This window comes from Chenopodium album, chromosome 13 (genome assembly GCF_948465745.1).
Source record: "Chenopodium album chromosome 13, dcCheAlbu1.1, whole genome shotgun sequence".
Taxonomy (NCBI): Eukaryota; Viridiplantae; Streptophyta; class Magnoliopsida; order Caryophyllales; family Amaranthaceae; genus Chenopodium; species Chenopodium album.
In genome coordinates this window covers 52,433,877-52,448,808 of record NC_137846.1, presented here as the reverse complement: position 1 = coordinate 52,448,808, position 14,932 = coordinate 52,433,877, and the positions used below count along the sequence as shown (strand labels likewise).

General features: G+C 34.3%; 2 protein-coding genes across 3 annotated transcripts; both read right to left on the bottom strand.

Annotated features, from left to right (window-relative positions):
• Positions 1 to 48: 48 nt before the first annotated feature.
• Positions 49 to 1,812, bottom strand: LOC145576895 (CASP-like protein 2D1). Its single transcript, XM_081634594.1, has 3 exons — positions 1,559 to 1,812; positions 1,342 to 1,453; positions 49 to 432 (listed from the first exon to the last, which is right to left on the bottom strand). The coding sequence occupies exons 1-3, from the start codon at positions 1,744 to 1,746 to the stop codon at positions 169 to 171; spliced, it is 564 nt and encodes a 187-aa protein (XP_081490720.1). The 5' UTR covers positions 1,747 to 1,812; the 3' UTR covers positions 49 to 168.
• Positions 1,813 to 4,112: 2,300 nt separating this feature from the next.
• LOC145574939 (putative beta-1,3-galactosyltransferase 2) lies at positions 4,113 to 10,141 on the bottom strand. 2 transcript variants are annotated; one of them, XM_081632835.1, is made up of 11 exons: positions 9,615 to 10,140; positions 8,297 to 8,393; positions 8,029 to 8,093; positions 7,728 to 7,921; positions 7,566 to 7,629; positions 6,272 to 6,344; positions 6,021 to 6,141; positions 5,632 to 5,719; positions 5,422 to 5,547; positions 5,217 to 5,326; positions 4,113 to 4,673 (listed from the first exon to the last, which is right to left on the bottom strand). In XM_081632835.1, the coding sequence occupies exons 1-11, from the start codon at positions 9,758 to 9,760 to the stop codon at positions 4,525 to 4,527; spliced, it is 1,233 nt and encodes a 410-aa protein (XP_081488961.1). In that variant the 5' UTR covers positions 9,761 to 10,140; the 3' UTR covers positions 4,113 to 4,524. The 2 variants fall into 2 exon arrangements, with proteins under 2 accessions (XP_081488961.1, XP_081488960.1); XM_081632834.1 differs by having other exon boundaries at positions 5,422 to 5,719; positions 9,615 to 10,141.
• Between the last annotated feature and the right edge of the window lie 4,791 nt (positions 10,142 to 14,932).

Here is a 14,932-nt window from a genome sequence, read left to right as displayed (position 1 = left end):
CCTTTGAGGCGATAAACATGCCAAAATTCATACCAATACACGAGGATATATAAAACCAAAGTTAAAAACAAGTTTAATATCATATATAGATAACCTTTAAATCGCTAATCTAAAGAGCATCAAAAGATTACAAAATGAAAGAGTAATTAGTTGAGAGCATTAACTAAATCAAGTCCTTTCTACTTCATCTAACTGTGTATTAATAAATGGAGGATCAAACATAGAGAAAGCCCTAAAAGCAGAGATGACAGCCAAAAAAAGAAAGCAAAAGAGAGCTAAAAAATGAAGAATGACAGCAATTTTCAAATTAGTGCAGAATTTCCCATATGCACTGCAAGCTTCACTCCATGAAACTTCAATATCACCTTTGAATGCTAAGTACATTATCTCTGCTCCTGCTGTTCCTGATGTCACCATCAAGTAGGCCATCACCTGATGATTTGTTTTGTCAAACAAAATTCAAATAAATCAATGTGAACATTTTTGGACTTTTACACTCTTTTATTGTAATGTGAAAATTGCCAATTTTTTACAACAAGGGAGGAGATCTAGAAGCTTGTGTGAATTGCAAATTTTTAACAAGGGAGTACATAGTATTTTCTGTTCTAGGTTTACAAGAACACATAAATGCAACTCTAATCAATAAAAGTTCGTCTATTTTTAAAAACTCATATCACGAGAACAAGTTCGTATATTTCCACTTTTTAATAAGGAAATCAGGTAAATTATTAAGTGCACTTGAGAATATCCGTTTGTTAGGCAGTACTCCATGTAATAAAGTTCGTCTATTTTTAAATTCATATTAACAGAACAAGTTCAAAGATTTCCACTTTTCAATAAGGAACTCCGGGTAAATTATTAGGTGCACTTGAGAGTATATGCTTGTTAGGCAATACGCCATATTGCAACAATCAAATAATGGACATATAAAGTTCATTTTTGTTTCACTCTTACTTTTTTCTCGTTACTTAAATACAGTACACATGTACTCTCGAGTGTACTTAATTAGTACTAATACTGCTATCTTAAGCATAACTTATGAAGAATAATTCAGCAAGCTTAAAAAGTTACAACTGTTGTGATTCTTAGTACTTTCTTAAGCATAGTCCCACATATTAAATAGCTAAGCAACTAGTAATTTAATTTTGCAACAAGGGTTATGCATTAATTAGTCTATACATTACAATACATACAGTTTTTTAGATTTGGCAACAAGAAATAAACACTTATACGTTACATAATGTCCAATGCAAGTTCAAATTTCCAGAAAAAAAAGGGGCAAATTTTTCAACGAAATTCAAGAAAACCCAGAAATTTAAATACCATGAATTAGAAACAAACCTGATCAGAGATAAAGAAAACCCAAGCTTTGTTAACTAAACAACTAATCCAAGTTGAAATTGCAGCAATTAGAGCATACCCTGCAGCAATGGCAGCAACAGAAACCATGTACCTTTCAAAAGAAAATAAAAATTAAATTAGATTAGTTAACAATAAATTAACTAAAATGTTAAATGAAATTAACGTAAATTAAGATGAATTAAGCAAAAGAAATTACTTGAGTCCTGAGAAATTGAGGAATTTAATGCTTCCATAATCAGGATTGTCTTCATTGGTGTTAATAGTGAGGCATAAAGAAGCAATACTAAGAGGAATAACAGAAATTCTAAGGGAAAAATCTAAAAGTTTTAATCTTGGGATAGATTTGTTTGAGCTTGAAATTTGGGCTTCATTTTGGTTATTCATGGCTGAAAAATATGAACTTTCAATGTAAAAAAGGATTTTAAAAGTTGTGGATTGTGGGAATTTAAGAAGGTATAGTTTGGAGTTTGGTGGAGGAAGAAAGAGTTGCTTTTTTTTGTCCTGTGATGGAATGATTGTCTTTTTTAGGAAGGTGGACTATTGAGAAACCGTAAAAATTTGTAAGAATACTTTCTCCGTTTCTTTTAACAACATAATCTCTTTTAACAACATAATCTTAAGGTATAATTTTATTAAAATACTTTAAATTCGGAAATAAAAAAAGTTATACTTTAATCCATTTATTCAATTAATCCGTTTATATTATTAATTTTTGTATTGTTATATTCTTGATATATGAGAGTAAAATTGTAATATTCTAGTTATTTATGATAGGAAGAAAATCTGAAGAGTTATATAAGTTAAAAAGAAAATGGGACAAAGATGAACCGAAAAAATATTATTATGTGTTAGATAAATGTAACTTTTGTCCCAACCTTTGTTAATAAGATAATGTATTTTTAGGTTTGAACTCTCATGGAAAAGTTAAAGGTTGCACCTAACGAGTTCTTGGAGTGAATTTTAGTGTGGTGGTTGGTGATGGGACTTCAGGGACATGTGTTGCATTCTTACAAGAGCCCAATAGTTTAAATTAGCATGCTAAACCTATACGATTGTAGTTTGCAAAATGTTTTGAGAGGACCAAAATAAAAAGGTCTTTCTTAAATTTAGATGAAGTTTAAAGTAATCTACTTGACATTAAAGTCAATATTAAATAGATTTTGACCATTTTTTTTTTTAACAATTATAAATACATTGGTCATGCATACTTGTGTATTTTAAAAAATTCACTATTTGAGCCCTAAACAAGGTTCCATCCTAAAACTAATTGACAATAAAAGGAGTAGACCGTTTGGGTTATAAATCTTTGCTTTACTTTTCAGTAAGAGGAGCAAACCGTTTGGGTCAGAAAAAACAATACTCACACAAGCTCTTTTGCCGTGGGGAATAGAGACTGTTAAAAATGATTGAAGTAAATTATTTGAAACGGAAGGAATGAATATTAAATTTGTGAAATGTTATAATGCTAAAGAAACTTTTTTCTATATTCGTATAGTCATTGTCTAAACTCTAAACCATGGAATATGGATTTATGTGTATAAAATAAATCACCTGATGAAAAAAATAAAAATCGTCAAATGTAGTGAATTAGTGATTAACATTTGTCATTTACTAAGCAGAATTGTACCTTATATTATCATAACCTTGTCCGGTTCTCTATTAATTTTAAAGAGCACTACGTATATGATCTTGTCTTAAAGTTGAGAAGGCTGATTGGTTAAGGGTTGAGGTGAAGGAGTTTTTAGTGTGTAGTGTCTCACATGCAATCTGCTTCTTGTCTTCTATAGATTACTGGTTATTTGTTTGGTTTTGTCCTGGATCATTACATATTTGCATATAATATGAACTTACAAGAATTTAACACAATTGTTATACTTCAATTCGTATATAACATGTAAGTTAAGAGAAAACATTTTAATTGTTTGATGAGTGATAAATGTACAACTGACGATAAATTATAAAGCTACTGAAAAATGATTACGAGTAGTAGTGTGTATACGTTATCCATCGAATTATATTCTCAATTTAAAATGAACGTATTATAGATTGTTGTGTTAAGCTTAGACGATCATTCCATCACGTTTCAAGTGAGATGTTGTATATTTCGAGTTTTGATTAACACATACTCTAGTCTACTGGACAATCGGACCTAGCTCTTAACTTTTTATGGACAATAAGGAAATAGATCCAACTTATAAGGTTGCCAAACTCTTGAACTAACATCCAGAACTACAAAAGCCCAAACTAGCTCTACTAAGTGTAAATGATAAGCTTATTCAGCCTATCAAAAAGTATGGCTTTTGGACAAAGTTGTTATTGAGTCCTGTAAAGTGAACACAAGCTTGCATAGGATACCAAGTAATAAGGCACATATAATTGAGCCAATTGACTGAATCAATTCAAATTATGGTCTAATTCGAGGTAAATGGAGCAATGTAAAATCCATCTTTAGGGTGAGCAAAAGAGTCCAATAAACAGGATTTTATTCGAAAAGATTTTCAATTTTGTCTAAATAAAACTCCGAAATGGTTTATGTATGTCAAGAATATCAAGAAACGCGCCTCAAATTTGATTTGTTTTCCTGCATATTGCCATGATGGGTTTATCTAACCTCGGTGGGAGTGAGATGAAAGTTGGGGAATGCTAATAAGGACCAATCCCCATTATTGGCAAAGTTAGCAACTTTAATGAAAAGTTTAGACAGGAGTAAAGATTAGGATATAGGGCATAATGTCCTCATCTAATAATGATGAAAGCTAACCAATTACTTGAATTTACAGCTAAAAAGAAGGCTAAATTTTTGCAAAGAAAAAAAATGCTTTATTAAGGATATAAGGGATACTTATTGTGTTACTATCAGCATTTAAAGAATATTGGGGGCTTGCAAGAAGCAACCCTCGCGCTTCTTTCTCTGTTCATCCAAAAGAACTCTCTCTGCTTCTCTCCTAATCTATAAAATGGAGAGCAGATCAGAATCCTACTCTATAACATCCTTTCTTGCTCTCCCTCCCTCTCGCTATCTGCTTCTCTCTGTAACATCTCTCACACTCACTTTACACATCTCCAAAATCTACATACAGTGGTATTAGCTACATTGATCAATCTACTAAAAACACTTGATCAAAATCCTCCTGAGGTTGGAAGAATCTTATTGTCGTATTATCAAAAAGTGGCACTCCATAAGGCATTCTCTCCTTCTCCACACCGCCGGTGGACCTCTTTCATCCTCTCAACTGACCTGCAAACTCCGCTACATGTCCAGTCGAATGATGCAACACAGACATTTCCTGCCTGAGCTTTCCACTCACAATCTGGTATGAAAAAAAATATATTCAGTATTTGATAGACAGTTTAGTGATCTTATGAGTTAGAATTTACAGAAGTATTGACAGTTTTCCCTTTTTGGTCATTTTTCAATACTTAAGCATGCAGCTAACAAATCAGTATTCAGTAACAAAGAAACAAGCTCAAAAGCGTTATACTTGTAGAATTTTATACTTAAAAAGTGCAAGTACATGGCTTTCATAGTGCAATTGCTAATGGTTTCAACTTCTTATTTTTAAGGAAGAGGTCTTTAAAGGCTTGTTTGGCGGATCAAAATCCTAAATCTTCAACGCAGAGCTCAGATTGTAAGGTTAAGTTTCCCTACTCGCAGAAGATATACTTAAAGACTGTGGCCGAAAACAAAATGATGCACAAACACAGAATTGAAACTCGATTTACTTAGCACTTATGCTCTCTATTCCACCATTTTATCATTTGTCTTATCATTTTAGGTCATATATCAATCAACACTACTTAAAATTCTTGGACAACTTAGAATCCTGGCCCAAAATGATGAAAGAAGAAATTACCGGGATGAGTGCCACAACATAATCTGCGATCATCAATGTGCTCTACATCCAAGCCAATAAACCAAGCACCCAATGAGACATCCTCATTGGCATACTTGTGTAGCACATGCCTGAAATTTCAAATGCAACAGATATATAAGAGATGATTCATTATTCAAAATAGCTGAAATTTGTTATCATTAGATAAGATTGATTCAGCACTCACTGATTGATAGCTATATAATTTGCCAAATCTTTTGAAATGGCATACAGTTGCCCTGTAGCATGACGGAAGTATCTGTTTCCATCATCTCCAAACTTCCAATGCTCTGGTTCGTGGTACCTCACTCCCCTGCTCATAAATGGAAGAGCATAAGTAAATATAATGAGAATTGAACAAGTAGTAAGCTGAGAGTCTAAGTAAAATGAAACGCACTTTTGAGCGAGGACGGGACCAGATTTCATACACCCTAAGTAAACCCGAGGCTTTGAACGATGCCTAACTAAGGTTGATCCTAAAGTTGCTGCAATTCATCACAGAAAGAAAAGCCCAAGATATTAGACCAAGAGTATCAAATAATACAGCAAATAACAGGTGATAGCACTCTCCGGAGTATAGTGAGAGTTGGTTAAAATGTTAAATAAAAGATGTGTGTAAAAAGGAGCATCCAAGCATGTTTTGAGCTTTCAAAAATACAATTATTTGTAAAAGAGTTAAAAAACAATGGAAAATAACATATGAACTTCATAGAAGCTCTATTAGTCTATTTCCTTTAAACAGGAATACTTGAAAACTAATCCAAGATAAAGTTTTTTGATTTTTACCTATATTTACATGTACATCATCATCAACCTTAACATAGAAGTCAGCATCCCACATAGCTGCTGCAGTGGCAAAATATATTTTTGTCTTCGCTGACAATTCTAGATACCCTTCAACATGTTCCTGCTCCGATATAATATGAACTCAGTCAGATCTCAATAAGTGGAGCAATTACAAGATGGACAAATTTTAGTTACGTTTAGAAAAATATATATGTGAGAGTGTCATGTCTACTTGTAATCAATCAACTTACCAGCCTTAAGAAGTCTCCGTGCTTTTGATCCTCTGCCTCAACAGCTTTATCTAGAATACCTCCTGCTGTAGCACTGGAACAAGTAACAAATCATAAGGTAGGGAGCTAAGAACTACACTGACGATTTTCAAATAAAAAAAAGTTCAGATGAGAAGAAAAAACAAGTCCAGAACAAAAGGTATAGATAAGGGCTACCCAATTTCGATTCAAATACTAAAATAAGTTCAGATTAGGGTCAATATGTTCGATATAAGTTTAGATAAAAGGCTAACAAGTTCAGATAAATTCAGTTAAAAAAGATTAGCCTGAGTTTTCTCTAAGCTTCAATAACTCTTATGTGAGTTATGTCACTGATTAAAAGTGTTTGCAGGTATGCTTTTAACATTCAAGTAGGCATATGATGGGGAGAAGCACATGTTCTTTCTCCACTGACAGCTAGCACTCCTACATCTAACCTTCCAGAATCACCAAGTTGTTATTGATCAAGTCATTCGACATTAATAAGTTAAAGGGATTCCAGAAGCCTTTCTGGCTGCTATATTTCTACAGCAGTGTCTTGCCTTGATGCAAACATTAACAGTTGAACTGCCGCTCCACTTTGTATCTGTTCTTTTCTTTCTATAGAAGGTAAGGAAAGACTCTGGTCCCAGCCAATGCAAGGTACAAATCAGGGAGTAAGGCCAAAGAAAGAGAGGTGGGCTAGAGTGCAAACAACACAAATGTGAAGTTGGTTAGAGTTACTCCAATTGGACAACATGGACTATTCTTCTACATAAAGTAATATAGATCAGCATCTATCTGAAGCCCATCACCACATGTACAGTTTGATCGAGAAAAATCACAGCAATCATATTCAATAGATTCTGTAAGTGGAAGGTTTGATTCTTGTCTTCTTGATGAAGTGCCATTTTGCCTTATCTAATCTTTGGTTTAAGAGTTTGACCATGTACCGAGCTCTGTTTCACAATCACAATAGATCAATACAAGAAAATTTAAACCATTGTGTTCCATATTCTGCTGTTCTCCATTTTACCACAACTTCCAAATAATTATTCAAGTAATCATATATAAAAATAACAGAATAGAAGTAATTGAATCCGAGATTTTAAATGAGCAGATTCTGCCTTATTTTCAGATATGAACGGATTGCAGTGGGCTTTCTGCTGGGAGTAAACATATTGCATTATGATTAATGCAAATGCCGTTTTTAATGGTCAGGGGCTTGATAACATGCAAAGATTTTCATTAAAAAGTGAAACATGACTGACATTTGTATGGGTTACTAAGTAAGTACCTGTGACCTATGACAAATCGCATTATGATTCCCTTCTCTTCTTCCAACTTCTTTCTTTTTTCTCCTGAAATGTAAAGTAAGACAAAAAATAATTAATTGATAAACTTCATGCTAAGCTCAAAAAAGAAAACTATAATCCTATTCATGGATGACTTAACAAACCTTGAGGCATCCATGTTGCACGAACTGAATCTCTTCTCTTTCTACTGCTAAAAGCAGTGTTGATTCCAACTACCATCAGATATCTCTTTTTGCTAGTAGATTCAGACGAAGGAGCTCCATCCATTATAGATTCCTGTGTAGCCCTTGCAGCAGCTAACTCCATCTCTAGATTTGAAATTGTCTTATCTAGGGTTCTGCATTACATATACGTAGAAATCCAAGCATTAACAACTTGTATTCTTGTAATTTACCAACCAAAATCACTATTAACAAGTAACCATAAAAAGGATAGATAGCTTACTGTACAGCATGATGCGTCTTTGAAACTTCACCGAGTATACTTCTAGGCCCATTTTTCCCATCCTTCTGTGAAAAAAAGAGGGTCGTGCTGGTGAGAAAAATAAAAAGCAGCTAAAATTCTGAAATCAGCTGATATGTTACTAGTACAATTGCTTCTACAGAATTAGAGGCACGGACAAAGTTGGAAGTTAACAACATTCCAATTTATCACTGGATCCCTTCTAACAAATTTGATTAAGCAAGTAACGAATTAATATCAATAAACTGACCGTTTTCTGATCACAATCCTCCTTGATTAAATTCTGTCTTCCGTCTTCCATTGTAGCTCGTCGAAATAACCCCTTTTCTTCAGGTTCTGTCGACATCCTGTAACAGAAAAGCTACCACTTAGCTAATTCGTATAGTATTTTGAAAGCACGAAGTTAAACATTGATATAAAAAACAAGTATAGCATATTGCATAGAGGTATTGAAAGACCGAACATATGACTTAAAGAGAGGAGGAGAACTTGAACGAAATAACTAAGACAATATGCACCAAATGTTTAACAAATAGCAGTAGAAGTGTCAAACAAAAGTGAGTGATCCAAGTTCTTCAGAAAGCTATCCTCAGTTTTTCCAAAATGATACAATCAACGCAATTACCTAATTCGATCATGAAAACTCCATGATATACTTTCTAAGTAGGAGAAAAGGTGAGCAAGCTAATGGACCAAAATACAACTAGCAACAAACACAAAATATGAATTGTAGTAATTGCTGAATTGCCTAAAGTGTTATTTGGCTATGTATACCACAGATTGCTTGAAAAGTACAGTATAGAACATTGATCCCAATATCACTAAAGGGAACGTCGAAAACGACTCAATCGTCCAAACAACGAAAAATACAACCATTTTGGACAAAAGTTTTGCTTTCTTCGCGATTTGGTTAATTGGACAATATTGCTTTCATGTGATTTGGTAGTTAATCATATCATTGATCTTATTATCTCAAAAAGAGAAAAAAGTTAGACCATGATTTCATACAATAATACTTTAATCACCGGAGCATGAAATCACATCAAATTCATATATTTCCTAATTACACCAAACATACAGAAAACATTTAATAAAAATATGTTACTTAATAGCAAAAAAAAAGGAATCCAATTGCCTAAATTCCACGCTAACACCTTAACAACCTACACATTGACAATCTGATTAAAAAAAATTTTATCTACTCCACCCCAACAACATAACATCACAAATTTCATAATCCAAGAACACCAATTTCAGCTAAATTTAAGATAATATGAACAATAAGATGATTATTAAACTATTCTATTTATAGTAAGGGAGTAAGTGACAGTGGAAATCATAATTAGATGTCAAACAATCAACAATTTCACCCAATTATGAGCATTTAAGCTCTATTAATGCAATTAAGATGTAAATGACAAAAATTCTTCCATAATTAAACAAATAAATCACATATTCCCAGAATAACCCACTTCAAAAAATTCATCAATTTGGTAAATTTCTAGGAAATTCAGTGATTAACAAAACACCCAAAACTCAATAATTGACCAATAATTAAAAAAAACTACCTGCTGGTAAATAGCATCCCAGCGCAAAAACAACCAATACAAAGTAGAAGTGTTAATTTCCGAGAAATCAAACTTTTTGGAGCTGAATCAAATCCTCTGCTTTTCCAAGACATTTTCTTTTCCAATTTAATTTCTTCCAGTTTCATTTTGTTTCCTCCCACTCAAAAAAACAAACCCAGAATTCAAAATTGGCTAAAATTGAGCAATACCCATCAAAATTCAAGACTGAAAAACCCACCAAAAAAAACAAAATGCTTCAATCCCAAAATCCAATCTTGGAAATATATACAGTATTTATAATAAGAAGAGCAAAAATGATGAAAAGATTGAATCTTTAGTAGAAAATGTCGGTGTTCTTGGGCAGAGAAGAGGGGAAGAGAAGAGGAGAGAGAATAATAAATAAAGAGAAATGGGGACAAATGCTTGTTCTTGGGTCATATGCGTTGGGGCAGTCGCTTTCTACTGGAAGCTCAGGAAGAACCGTCTTTAGGAGAGACGACCCACCAAACCTTTTAAACTGTTTTTCTTCTTCTCTATTTTTAAATCAATAGGAGTACAAAATTAATTAATTCAGAAATTGGAAAATAAAATTGTTTTATTTCAATGAGGACTGACTTGAATGGGTTTACAATAAGTTTAAATAAAAAATAAATAAACCGTTTATTATTATAGGATAAAGGAAGTACAATTAATAAACATTGTGCTTTGTGCATTATTGCATTGTAACATTTTGGAGAGTGAAGAATAGGATATTTCAAGTAGCTAGAGTTTCCCTTTCAATTTTATGAGATTTTGGGATCATTCTCATCACCCATACTCCAGGCTCTTTAAACACAAAAAATAAAAAATAAAAAATTGTACTCCGTAACATTTAAAAGATCTGTAATTTTGTTGATTACATGAACTTAATTTAGTTGGTTCAAGTGTTGAGGATTATACACATTACAATACCTAACATCAATCATAAGCTTTTCATACTGAACAAAATAATTTGGCTATATAACTTTAAATGGCATGTCTATGATAATTATAATGTCCTCCGGTTTTTTTCTTCTTTTTTTTTTCTCCCTTTTAATTTCTAAGATTTTAGCTTGTACACCAATCAAATTTGTTATTTTAATTATTATCATGTATAGTACTCGGTAAGAGGTTGTTAGAATAAACTTAATATATACTTTAAAATATCAACTTTTCATTATGTAATGCAGAAATGAATTGATAAAGACATTAATATGTATATTGAGGAATTACAATTAAATATGGAGTAATAATATAATAAATGAGTTTAAATGCTACAGTAAATGTATTACTTCCTATAAATTCTAACTGTACAAGATTTTGTGAATTTATTTTAGAGATTTTTTTTTTTTAATTTTTTTGAATGGGTTACTTTGTTTTGAGGATTCTCCTAACCACATATCACATATTCACATGTCATATTCTCTTTATATGTGCAATAAGTAAGGAGTACTACAAATTTAGTACAAGAGGCTGTTGGTTGAATGAATGAAAGATAAAAATATGGTTCAAAAGAAATCTCATTAAATTATAACTGTTCCTTTACGGTATGTGTACGTTGGTAGCAACTTGCAGGTTACAACTTACAACTAACTAATTTCTGATTTTTGAGTTTCAAAGTACTGAATTTTTAGATTTTGCTCCCTCAATATTGGATCTTGAAGTTTGAGCTTTTTAACTTTTTGTCACATGATTCCGATCCTATCTTTTAACAAATTTTTTTTGGTGCATGTATCTCTTACCTTGTTAGTAACAAAACCTTTTTAATTTGATGATTAATCATCGAAATATGCAATAAGTATCTTATTAATGTTATTATAACTTATCTGATTTTTGTTTTCAAAACTATTTATAGAATATTAAACTCAATTTTTTGTAAGATTCCTACCATTACTTAGAGTTTGAATGACTTGGTTTAATAAGGTTTTTAATGTGTATTGATTTGAAGATTATAAAAAGGTAAATAAGTGAAATCTACAGTGAAGAGAAACTAATAAGGTAAGATGTTTTTCTGTGTCCTCATGAAGGATTTGTTGTTCTTTATTTCATTAAAGCATGAACAATGAACTCAGGCCACAAGAACGAGTTGTGTGACCCACCCCTATTGAACCTGTAAAATAGTGTATTTTCTCTATTTTTTAATACTTGTAACACACTTATTGAACATTTGAACCTATAAAGTAAAGTATACTTCCTCTATTATTTTTTTTTTTTGGTGCAAATGAGGGTTGGAGCCCATTTATTGAAAATAAAAAACACAACCAAATCAAGCTACAAAACGTGGCCAAGCCACACCAATAGCATCCTCCCTTAGAAGATTATTTATTTCGACCGGAGGAGTATCGAAATAAATAACCCTCTCCTCTTGGATGACCCCCATATTGGCAAGTCGATCCGCCACCCTATTACCCTCCCTAAAACAATGAGAAAAACTAATCGAAAAATTGGAAAAAGAAATTAATCTACGGCAAGAAGTGAGAATATGGGTGTATTCCCCTCCTTGAATAGCATCCTTGCTAAGAGCCTCGATACATGCCTTGTTGTCCATCTGCAAAACAAGCTTTGTTAAACCCCTTTTACTTGCCATCTGTAGTCCTATTTCAGCAGCTAGTAATTCAGCTCTAAAAGCACTGCATATCCCAAAGTTTGCTGTGAAACTTTGTATGAAATTCCCTTGGCAGTCACGAAGAATGCCACCACCTCCTGCATATCCAGGGCTGCCCTTCGCTGCTCCATCAGTGTTCAAAGTGAACCAGTCCATTGGTGGTGCTAGCCATTTAATTAGGATTTCCTGCTTGAAATTGCTAGTGTCTGGATTATTGAGAGACTGAGAGGTTCATGTCAATGCCTCCCAAGTGGAATCAGTTTGAGATCGAATAAACACACCCACATCACTTGGAGTTGCATTATGATTATGAAACAAATCACCATTTCTCCACTTCCATATCCACCAAAGAGTTATGGTAAAACATGTTGGCCATTTTTCAGAGTGAATAAGTTCCTCACCTTTTAAGTTTCGTTCCAGCCAAGAGGAGAGATCACCTGAATAAAAGGAAGGGTAATTTGCAGCACTTCCAACACTATTCCAAGCTTCCCTGGCTGCAGGACAGTCTCTGAATAGATGCAACAGAGTTTCATCAGTGTTGAGGCTGCATCTCTTGCATCTTGGATCATCAGTGAGATGGCGAAGCTTTTTATTTGCATTACATAACACTCTATCATGGAACACCAACCATAGAAACACACGAATTCTCTGCTGAACTGGTGTTCTCCAAGCCAAATTCCACTTAGCATCAGTAGCAACCATGCTGTCATCTTTAATTAATTTCATAGCTTCCTTAACAGAGAACCCACCTGCTTTGCCCCCTTTCCAGTATCTAATGTCATCCAAGTCAGGGTCTTGTATGACTTTGTGAGCAGTAATCTTCTTCAGGGCAGCAATGGGAAGCAGATCAGCTATTTTGTCCCACTTCCACCCTGATTCATCATCCCAAAGTTCAGCTACAATAGCTCCATCAATGTCATCTGGGATTTGATCAATTGCAACTTCCCTAAGAGGACCATCAGTGGCCCACACATGGTCCCTAAAGAGCGTTCTGCCACCATTCCCTATAGCTACAGCCGAGCCCTTTTTTAACAAGCTTGCATTCTCAGTAATTCCCCGCCAAACATTAGACATACTTGACGTTGGAACAAACATATCTATATCGCAACGGCCTCTACAATACTTATGCCTAAGTACTCTAGACCACAAAGAATCCGGTTCATTAAGAACTCTCCATCCTAGCTTTGTAAGAAAAGCAGAATTGGATTGTCTAGCTGAACTAATGCCAATTCCCCCCTTTTCATTAGGTAACTGCAAAGTTTCCCAAGAGAGCAAATGGATTCGGCTTTTTTCTTCATCTCCACCCCATATAAATCTTCGAGTTTTTTGATCAATTTTGTCATATATTGATCTTGGGATTTTTGCAAACTGCATAGAGTAGTTAGCCATGGTAGTGATGGTTGATTTTGCTAAAGTAACACGCCCAGCCAGAGACAAGTACTTGGATTTCCATCCCGAAAGGCGACGGTCAATTTTTTCACAAAGATATGCATAGGTTTGCTTGGTCACTCTACTGGTTAGAGTAGGCATACCTAGATAGAGACCCAAATCTTCAGTTATGTCCATACCTAGAGCCTCACTAATGCCCTTTTGAGTATCTTCGTGGACATTATTAGAGAAGAAGACCCTGGATTTAGGTAGACTCACTTTTTGCCCTGAAGCAGCACAAAACCGATCGAGGCAGTCCCTGACAATTTCAGCTTGACCAATAGAAGCCTCTGCAAAGAGAATCAAGTCGTCCGCAAAAAATAAATTTGAAAGAAGCGGCCCTCCTCGACTAGCATAAATCGGCTTCCACTTATTCGCCACTATTGATTCTTCACAATCACTTGATTTAGACGCTCCATACACAGGACAAATAGATACGGGGAGAGCGGATCCCCTTGTCTAATGCCACGAGTTGGGTAGAAAGCATCCGTCTTTTCACCATTCCACAAAATATTCATTGATGGAGTAGTGATGCTCTGCATAATTACCTCTATCATTCGGATAGGGAAATTCATCTCCATTAAAGTGTTGCGAATAAATGCCCACTTGAGATGATCATAAGCTTTTTCGAAGTCTATTTTTATCGTCATGTACCCCTTTCCCCCCTTTTTTCTCTTCATAGTGTGCAATACCTCTTGCATGATGACAATGTTGTCTGTAATTTGGCGGCCAGGGACAAAACTTGACTGAGTATTGGCTATGACTTTGGGCAGCAGGGGTTTTATGCGGTTTACAATTGCCTTAGTCACAATTTTATAAGCCACATTACACAGGCCTATAGGGCGAAATTGTGAAGCAGACTCAGGGCTATCAACTTTCGGGAGCAGAACCAGGTAAGTCTCATTCAAGAACTTTGGCATACCCTTACCATCCAGCACGTTTCTAGCTAAATCATACACATTCTGAGCAACTGTATCCTAGTTCTTTTGGTAGAAAAGTGCCTGGAAGCCATCAGGCCCAGGAGCTTTAAGCGAGCCCATGTTCTTTACAACATATTCAATGTCGCAATTGGTGTAGGGACGATTTAAACTATCCCAATCAGAGTTCGACAAAGCAGTACATACACCAGCGGGGATATTGTAATCACCTTCAACACCATCATCAGTATATAATTGAGCAAAATAAGACACCACTTGATTTTTCACCTGACTTTGATCAAAAAGCCACTGCCCATCAGCATCTTTAATTGCGACAATCTTGTTTCTCC

Excerpts from the sequence above, each read along its gene's own strand:
- LOC145576895 (XM_081634594.1), bottom strand. The coding sequence starts at position 1,746 with ATGAATAACCAAAATGAAGCCCAAATTTCAAGCTCAAACAAATCTATC. Across the intron at positions 1,454-1,558 it reads CTCAATTTCTCAGGACTCAA|GTACATGGTTTCTGTTGCTG; the intron begins GTAATTTCTTTT and ends TTCTTTTGAAAG. Across the intron at positions 433-1,341 it reads TTTTCTTTATCTCTGATCAG|GTGATGGCCTACTTGATGGT; the intron begins GTTTGTTTCTAA and ends ACAAATCATCAG.
- LOC145574939 (XM_081632834.1), bottom strand. The coding sequence starts at position 9,760 with ATGAAACTGGAAGAAATTAAATTGGAAAAGAAAATGTCTTGGAAAAGC. Across the intron at positions 5,720-6,020 it reads TGATGTACATGTAAATATAG|CAACTTTAGGATCAACCTTA; the intron begins GTAAAAATCAAA and ends GATGAATTGCAG. Across the intron at positions 4,674-5,216 it reads ATGTTGTGGCACTCATCCCG|ATTGTGAGTGGAAAGCTCAG; the intron begins GTAATTTCTTCT and ends TTTTCATACCAG.